General features: G+C 41.6%; 1 protein-coding gene and 1 long non-coding RNA gene across 2 annotated transcripts in view; one reads left to right on the top strand and one right to left on the bottom strand.

Annotated features, from left to right (window-relative positions):
• LOC139357204 (uncharacterized) overlaps window positions 1-9778 on the bottom strand; it is a 44151-nt gene that overhangs the window by 19167 nt on the left and 15206 nt on the right. The gene's annotated exons all lie outside the window — the stretch shown is intronic.
• LOC105467994 (crystallin gamma A) lies at window positions 1145-3927 on the top strand (the record flags this gene model as incomplete). Its single annotated transcript, XM_071072491.1, has 3 exons — window positions 1145-1400; window positions 3340-3343; window positions 3603-3927. Coding segments are annotated over 3 exons (528 nt in total), but the record flags the coding sequence as incomplete, so codon positions are not given.

Raw genomic sequence — 9778 nt, 5'->3', positions numbered from 1 at the left:
GGCAGTCACTTGGGTTCAATGAAACAGTGATACTATTGAAAGGAAAAACACAGGCAATCATCATGCTAATTTTAAAAAACAAAAGCAATGCTAGAAGGAGGGTGGCAGGGGGAGGGGAGTGGAAGGATCCTGCGTATTCTTCTGCTCTTTGAGCCTCTCACAGACTCTCAGGTTACCTTTTTATTTTCAGCTCAAGAAGTGTTTAATCTCCAAGCAAAATATACCTGCTTCCAGTATTTACTGCTTTTCACCAGCACCTCAAAGTCATACATTTAAAGATTGATTTTATTATTTTTTCATCTCATGAAATTGTTATCTTTATAATAGAATTTTTTTCCTGTCTGGCTGAAGATGGCAGATGTAATAGAAAATTAAGAAAACAGCAGCAAAAAACAAAATAAAAAAAATAAAGCTAAGATCTATAATCTTGCCATTTATTGATTACCATGATTGATATGTTAGTATAGTACACACTTCTAATCTTATGTTTTCCCTACCTAAATATACGCAAAATATTTTTATCAAGACTGTATCATACTGATGAAGTCATTTAAGAAATATAATTGTCTTTCAATTAGAGGATTTTCTGTTTGGGATTTTGTTGTTGCCTCTTCACAATTCATGTCCTTCTGGACCGCATATGCTTCCCATAAGTGACCTCAGATGGAACCACCAACCTCCATCTCAGCAGTTTCCATAGGCAAACATTGCAGAATGCTGGGCATGTAATGTATTTCTAGTGAGCTGCATAGGATGAGAAGTGCGCCCTTTGTCTCCAAGGTCATAATGGCTCTGCTGACTTTAATACCTTTCACTGGAGCTAGTGAGGACAACTCGAAAATGCCAGAAAGAGAGAGAGAGAGTCCCCTGCCCCATGATCTCAGATGAAAAAAAAAAAGAGAGAGAATACAGAAATCCCCCTATGCACCACCCCCAGGTCCCTTTTGTGTTGTTTTTGCCAACACAGCAGCTTTCCTGCTATATATACCAGTTGCCCCTTTGTCCCCATCATACTACATGCTAATCACCCTCTGTCAACAACCATGGGGAAGGTGAGCCTGTGGAGATGCTGTGCCATGTCTACTGGGGGTCTGGGGTGTGTGGGGATGTTCCTTCCAGCTGACTGTCTACTGTCACCTTATTTCTACCTCAGATCACCTTCTTCGAGGACCGAGACTTTCAGGGTCGCTGCTACAATTGCATCAGTGACTGCCCCAACCTGCGGGTCTACTTCAGCCGCTGCAACTCCATCCGAGTAGACAGCGGCTGCTGGATGCTCTATGAGCGCCCCAATTACCAGGGCCACCAGTACTTCCTGCGCCGAGGCAAGTACCCCGACTATCAGCACTGGATGGGCCTCAGCGACTCGGTCCAATCCTGCCGTATAATTCCTCATGTGAGTCTTGCTTCAACCTGACTGATGTGAAAGCATCAATGATCCATGGCCATCAATTCCTGCTTATAAAAGTCAGTTTGCTCCAACTCAGCATGAGTGTTCACAACAAGGCCTGACCCTCAAGCCTTAAAAACACAGAACAAAACAAAACAAAACAATAATCTCTATTTCTCCTACTTAAGCACATCAATAATTGTTTTAGGGCATGGGAAATCACAACATAGCCTTTAAATTAAACTTGGTAGCATCTAGATGATCCCTAATTTCTACATAAAAGTCACCTTATTCAGTAACAAAAAAAAAAAGAAAGAAAGAAAGAAAGAAAGAAAGAAAGAAAGAAAGAAAGAAAGAAAGAAAGAAAGAAAATGAAAAGTCTCTCTAGTTTATCTAGATAATTTTTTTTTTTTTGAGACAGAGTTTCACTTTTGCCCTTGTTGCCTAGGCTGGAGTACAATGGCACAATCTCAGCTCACCACAACCTCTGCTTCCCAGGTTCAAGCAATTCTCCTGCCTCAGTCTCCCTTGTAGCTGGGATTACAGGCATGCGCCACCATGCCTGGTAAATTTTGTATTTTTAGTAGAGATGGGGTTTCTCCATGTTGGTCAGGCTGGTCTCAAACTCCTGACCTCAGGTGATCCGCCCACCTCGGCCTCCCAAAGTGCTAGGATTACAGGCATAAGCAACTGCACCCGGCCATGATAATTATTTTTTAATGATAAAAAGTTAACAGACTATGGGATAACATATAGGTATAATCTACTCTGACTGCATTGGAAATTTTTTTCACTACATTCTGGGACTTACTAGAACCTAGGAAAATATGTTTCAACTTGTGTGGATTTATAATTTCCAGGAGTCATTATCAACTAGTTTCTTACAAATACCAGAGACACACAATTGATTAGGATTTCATAGAACATGGTCCTCACCAAAATGCTGCTTAATCTTTTTTAATCACATGCAGCATGTGTTTACACTTTCTGATGGCACTAAGTTATGTGGTGTGGCAAGGAGATTCAAGAATTGAAATCATGGCCAGACTTAGTGGCTCATGCCCGTAATCCTAGCACTTTGGGAGGCCAAGCTGGGCAGATCACTTGAGGTCAGGAGTTCAAGACCAGCCTGGCCAACATGGTGAAACCCTGTCTCTACCAAAATACAAAACATTAGCCAGGCATGGTGGTGCGTGCCTGTAGTCCTAGCTAAGCAGGTGGCTAAGACAGAAGAATTGCTTGAACCCAGGAGTCCGAGGTTGCAGTGAGCAGAGATCATGCCACTGCACTCCAGCCTGGGTGACAGAGTGAGACGTCATCTCAAAACAAACAAACAAACAAAAAAACCAAAAAACAAATTTAGGCTAAAAAAATATGCAGATGCACAAAGAGGTATAAATAAAATAGGCATTTTGGGGGGACAAGAAACTCAAATGGCACAAATGACCTGGCAAAATGTCACTTGAAAAGACATGTGGACTCAGTGTAAATATAAATCACTGTAAATTATAAGTGCAAAAAGTGATTCAAAAACAAGCTTGATAAGACTCAATTATATGGAGTAAAAATGGATATGAGAGTTGAAATCCTCACTACAGACTCACTGACTACAATTGTATTGATGGTTGCTTACAAAGAATACACTTTTATTCCCTATATTTTAATGTTTGTTTCTTCCACAACATCTTCAGTTCACTGATCAGGTCAGATTTATTTTAATATTTTTCCTAATTTGTTAGAATAACAACATTAAAAGTGGGTTCAGGGGAGAAACACTTTATCAACTGGTTTAAAAACCATGTTTCAACCAGGTGCAGTGGCTCACACCCATAATCCCAACATTTTGGGAGGCCAAGGTGAGAGGATCACTTGAGCCCAGGGATTCAAGACCACCCTGGGCAACATAGTGAGACTCCCTCTCTACAAAAACAATTTAAAAAATAAATTAGCTGGGTGTCATGGTGCACACCTGTGATCCCAGCTACTTGGGAGGCTGAGGTGGGAGGATCGCTTAAGCCCAGAGGTGAAAGTTGCAGTGAGCAGTGATCCTGCCACTGTACTCCAGCCTGGGCAACACAGCAAGACCTTTATCTCAAAAATAAAATAAAAGTCACGCTTCATGAAGATACAGACCGATTGTGTCACTTTCGCTGACACCCAAGGATGCACGCTGTTTATTTTTCTTCTTTTGTTTATTGCCATGACAGACCAGGTCTCACAAGTTAAGGCTGTACGAGAGAGATGACTACCGAGGCCTTATGTCTGAGCTCACTGATGACTGTGCCTGTGTCCCAGAACTCTTCCGTCTCCAAGAGATCTATTCCCTCCACGTACTGGAGGGCTGCTGGGTCCTCTATGAAATGCCCAACTACCGGGGGCGGCAGTATCTGCTGAGGCCTGGGGACTACAGGAGGTACCACGACTGGGGGGGTGCAGATGCCAAAGTCGGCTCTTTGAGACGGGTCATCGATTTGTACTAAGCTGTGCCTGCCTTGTTATGATCCACATAGAAACAAAATAAATATACAAATTGTGTTCCCCGCACTAAGTGGCTCTTGCTTATCTTTATTTATTTATTTTATAATTTGTTTTGTTATGGAGTCTCGCTCTGTCACCAGGCCGGAGTGCAATGGCGCTATCTTGGCTCACCGCAACCTCCACCTCCAAGGTTCAACCGATTTTCCTGCCTCAGCCTCCCGAGTATCTGGGATTACAGGCACCTGCCACCATGCCCAGCTAAGTTTGTAGTTTTAGTAGAGACGGAGTTTCACCATGTTGGTCAGGCAGGTCTCAAACTCCCGACCTCAGGTGATTCGCCCCCCTCGGCCTCCCAAAGGGCTGGGATTACACAGGCGTGAGTCCGTAATACAGGACCGCGCCCAGTCCTTGTCTTTAAATAATAACTGAATTCTAATAGATGGCCACCCCTGGCAACTTACTTGACCCTGAAAGATGTTTTGAATGTCCACTCACTTCCTAGTCAGGCAACGGTATTAACAGAATATCCATCCCTGTCATGTAGAGAGAAGCGACAATTTCTACCTTTCATGACCTACAATCTGAAGGAAAGAACGATGAGCATAACAAAAAATACTTTAGAACTCACAGAAAGGAAAAAATACAGGACCCATTGTGGCTTGTGACTGGAATGCCAAACACAAGGGATTGCTGGAAGGATTAGGGAAGATGAAGTCTCAGCGGAGGTTTTAGTCAAGTGAAAATGCGGGCTGGGCGCGGTGGCTCGAGTCTGTAATCCCAGCACTTTGAGAGGCCGAGGCGGGCGGCTCATTTTTGCTCAAGATTTCAAGACCAGCCTGACTAATATGGTGAAACTCCGTCTCTGTAAAAAATACAAAAAAATTAGCCTGGCGTGATGGTGCATGTGAATGCCTGTAGTCCCAGCTACTCGGGAGGCTGAGGCAGGAGAATTGCTTGAACCTGGGAGGCGGAGCCTGCTGTGAGCTGGGATCGTCGCCACTGCACTGCAGCCTGGGTGATAGAGCGAGACTTCATCTAAAAAAAAAAAAAAAAAAAAAAATACAGAGAGAGTGAGAGAGAGAGAAAATTCATGAAGAGTTTTTTGTTTTGTTTTGTTTTTTTGAGACAGGGTCTCAAGAAACTGCATGAGGAAGACAATATTTAAAAGAAGCTGGGCAGAGATTAGGTGATGCTGATGTTCAGAGAAAGGAGAGATGAGTAAGGGCTGGATCTGAGAAGCGATGTCCTAGGAAAAGGACCCTAGACGGCCTTAAAGATTGGACGGGATTTGGCAAGCTTTAGGGGAAGGGAAGGTGTTCTTTCTAGGCTTAGGGAACAACTCCCATCTGCAGGCCCAAATTTTCGTGGACACCCTGAATCTAGAAGGCAAAACAAGAAAAAAAGTCTCCCTGGTTCGCCCTTCTTGGCTGCCAAAATTTTAAATCAGATATACCCACAGTTTTCAGGGTGAATTTTGTCTACTCTCACTGCTTCTGTACTTAACAACAAAAGTTCAATAAAACAGTGAGGATGAGGACTTTTCCAATGCTTCAAAGACCTCCAAAGCGCTATTATAGAAAGGATACACAGCTTTAACACAATGAATAAAACTTAAAATATGCACAAGCGCGCACACACACACACACACACACACAGTCTCTCTCTCTCTCTCTCTTTCCCAAGTCTCTGTTACAGCTGATGAACAGCCCTGGCTTTTGCATCCTCAGTCCTCTGGCCACAGTGAGATGAGTTTAGAACAGGGTCTTGTCATGAACTCATGGTAACGTGTTCTGGGGAGGATTTCCCCACTCTTGGCATATTCTATTGCAAATGATCACTTGTGAGTGCAACAGTGACCACTCTGATCTGCAGTTCTGCTTCAGCTGCAGCAACCTGGTTTATACAGTTGGACAGCAAGGGCTGGACGCTCTGCTGGGGCAGATACATCAACCACCAGCACAGGTGGACTTCAACAACTCCATCTGCTCAGACTGCACAGTCCCCACATAGGTTACTCTTCCTCATAGTCATCATTGACTATGATATCAAAATTACCAAACAAAAGATCTTTGCTAAATTAAACAAAAGTGTTCCAATATATGAAATTATCCATCCAGGAGTTGTGGCTCATGCCTGTAATCTCGACACTTTGGGAGGCCAAGGAGGGCAAGACCCAGGAGTTCGAGATCAGCCTAAGCAAATGGTGAAACGCCATCTCAACAAAAATAAAAATAAAAATTAGCTGGGTGTGGTGGTGCATGCCTGTATTCCCAGCTACTCGGGAGACTAGATGGAAGGACCGTTTGAGCTCAGGAGGTCGAGGCTCAGCTTTGGTCGTGCCACTGCACTCCAGCATGGACAACAGAGTGAGACCCTGTCTCAAAAGAAAAAAAAAATGAAATTATCCATTGATCACATTTAGTCTCTATACCATAAATCAAAGTGTAGGCAGTATGGCAGAGCCCAGAAACAGGCCAGGCACAGTGGTTCACGCCTATAATCCTAGCACTTTGGGAGGCTGAGGCAGTAAAGTCAGTTGAGGCCAGGAGTTTGATCCCTGTCCAACATAGAGAGACCCCGTCTCTACTTTAAAAAAAAAAATGCATAGAAACACGTATTTTTAAAAATTTTTTTTAAATTTCAACTTTTACTTTAGATACAGAGGGTGTATGTACAGCTTTGTTATATAGGTATGTTACACCCAGGTAGTGAGCATAGTACCCAATAGGTAGTTTTTCAGTCCACACACCCCTTCCTCCCTACCCCCTCTAGTAGTCCACAGTATATATTGTTCCCATGTTTAATGTGTGTTCAAGGTTTAGCTCCCACTTATAAGAGAAAACATGTGGGATATGGTTTTCTGTTCCCTTGAGATTATGGCCTCCAGTCCCATCCATTGTTGCTGCAATGGAAAGAATTTTTTGTTTTTATGGCTGTGTAGTATTCCATAGTGTATATGTACCACATATTTTTATCCAATACACCATTTATGGGCACGTAGGTTGATTCCATGTCTTTGCTATCATGAACAGCATGGTGATGAACATACGAGTGTGTGTGTGTCTTTTTGGTATGATGGTCTATTTTCCTTTGGGAATATACCCAGTAATGGGATTGCTGAGTTGAATGGTAGCTCTGTTTTAGGTTCTTTGAGAAGTTTCCAATCTGGTTTCCACAGTGGCTGAACTAATTTACAACCCACCAACAGTGTATAACTGTTCCCTTTTCTCCATAGCCTACCAGCATCTGTTGTTTCTTGGCTTTTTGATAATAGCCATTCTGACTAGTGTGAGATGGTATCTCATTGTGGTTTTTATTTGCATTTTTCTGATGAGTAGTAATGATGAGCATTTGCTCATATATTTGTTGGCCACTTGTATGTCTTCTTTTGAGAAATGTCTGTTCACGTCCTTTGCCCATTTTTTAATGAGGTTATTTGTTTTTTTCTGCTTGTTGAACTGTTTAAGTTCCTTATAGATCGTGGATATTAGACCTTTGTCAGATGCATAATTTACAAATAATTTCTCCCATTCTGTAGGTTGTCTGTTTACTTTGTTGATATATGCTTTTGTTGTGCAGAAGCTCTTTAGTTTAATTAAGTCCCACTTGTCAATTTTTGTTTTTGTTGCAGTTGCTTTTGGGGACTTAGCCAAAATTCTTTGCCAAAGCCAATGTTGAAAAAGGTATTTCCTAGATTTTAATCTAGAATTTCGTATTTTGGGGTCTTACATTTAAATCTTTAATCCTTCTTGAGTTACTTTTTTTATATGGTAAAAGGTAAGGGTCCAGTTTCAATCTTCTGCATATGGCTAGCCAGTTATCCCAGAACCATTTATTGAATAGGGAATGCTTTTCCCATTGCTTGTTTTTGTCAGTCTTGTTGGAGATCAGATGGTTTTAGGTGTGCAGCTTTATTTCTGAGTTTTCTATTCTGTTCCACTGGTCTATGCGTCTGTTTTTGTACCTGTATCATATTTTGGTTACTGTAGCCTAAAAATATATATAGTTTGAAGTTGAGTAGTGTGATGCCTCTGGCTTTGTTCTTTTTGCTTAGGATTGCTTTGGCTATTTGGGTTTTTTTGTTTTTTTGGTTCCATATGAATTTTAGAATACTTTTTTTCTAATTATGTGAAGAATGACATTGGTAGTTTGGTAGGAATAGGGTTGAATCTGTAAATTTCTTTGGGCGGTATGGCCATTTGAACAATATTGATTCTTCTAATCCATGATCATAGAATATTTTTCCATTTATTTGTGTCATCTCTGATTTCTTTCAGTAGTGTTTTGTAGTTTCCCTTATTATAAAGATATTTTACCTCCTTGGTTAGCTGTATTCATAGGTATTTCATTTTCTTTGTGGCTATTGTAAATGGGGTTGTTTTCTTGATTTTACTCTCAGCCTGGATGTTATTGGTGTGTAGAAGTGCTACTGATTTTTCTATATTAATTTTCTATCCTGAAACCCTGCTGAAATCATTCATCAATTCTAGTCGCCTTTAGAGGAGTCTTTAGGGTTTTGTAAGTATAGAATCATATCACCAGTGAAGAGAAATAGTATGACTTCTTTTCCTATTTGGATGCTGATATGGTTTGGCTGTGTCCCCACTCAAATCTCACCTTGAGTTGTAATAATCCCCATGTGTCAAGGGTGGAGCCAGGTAGAGGCCACTTTTTGCCATACTGCTCTCATGATAGTGAATAAGTCTCATGAGATCTGATGGTCTCATAAATGGGAGTTCCCCTGCACAAGCTCTCTCTTGCCTACCGCCATGTAAGATGTGACTTTGCTCCTCATTTGCCTTCAGCCATCATTGTGAGGCCTCCCCAGCCGTATGGAACTGTGAGTCAATTAACCCTCTTTCCTTTATAAATTACCCAGGCTCAGGTATGTCTTTATTAGCAGCATGTGAACAGACTAATACAGACGCCTTTTATTTCTTTCTCTTGCCTAACTGCTTTGGTTAGGACTTCCAGTACTATACTGAATAGGAGTGGGGAGAGAGGGCATCCTTGTCTTGTTCCAGCTCTCAAGGGAAATAGTTCTAGCTTTTGCCCATTCAGTATATTGGCTATGGATCTGCCATAGATAGCTCTTATTATTTTGACATATGTTCCTTTGATGCCTAGTCTGTTGAGAGTTTTTATCATGAAGGGATGTTGGATTTTATCAAAAGCCTTTTCTGCCTTTATTGAGATGATCATGTGATTTTTGTTTTTAATTCTAGAAACATTATTAATTGATGTATCAAGGCTATTATCATCTTTAGCATTTATTAAAATACTGACAAAGACTCTGATATGGTTTGGCTCTGTGTCACCACCCAAATCTCATCTCAAATTGTAATCCCCATGTGTCAGCGGAAGAGCCTGGTGGGAGGTGATGGAATCATGGGGGTGAACTTCCCCCTTGCTCTTCTTGTCATAGTGAGTTAGATCTGGTTGTTTGAAAGGGTGTGGCACTTTCCCCTTCACGCTCTCTCTTGCTCCACTATGGTAAGATGTGCTTGCTTCCCCTTTGCCTTCCGCCATGGTTGTAAGTTTCCTGAAGCCTACTGGCCTTGCTTCCTGTACAGTCTGTGGAAGTGTGAGTCAATTAAACCTCTTTCCTTCCCAAATTACCCAGTCTCAGGTAGTTCTTTATAGCAGTGTGAGAACAGACTAATATACTCTCCCCTTTTACCAATATTATGGTCAGTCTTCTCGGAGTCCTTTGTTTGACTAGGTCCAACCTTGGGCTTCCCTTTTTGTCCTTATAGAATCCAGTTTGGTCGAGAATCTTCCTTAATTACTTTAGTGAATATCTCCCACCCTTGGTATCTGAACACCTTGGTCGTCCTTCAGCAATAACTCTACCAAGTCAATTTAGCTAGAAACCCCTTATCCTTGGTGTTTCCTCTTAGTAATTTTCCA

Source organism: Macaca nemestrina, chromosome 11, assembly GCF_043159975.1.
Source record: "Macaca nemestrina isolate mMacNem1 chromosome 11, mMacNem.hap1, whole genome shotgun sequence".
Lineage (NCBI taxonomy): Eukaryota > Metazoa > Chordata > Mammalia > Primates > Cercopithecidae > Macaca > Macaca nemestrina.
Note: the sequence above shows the minus strand (reverse complement) of the source record. Positions and strands in the feature narration are given on the sequence as shown.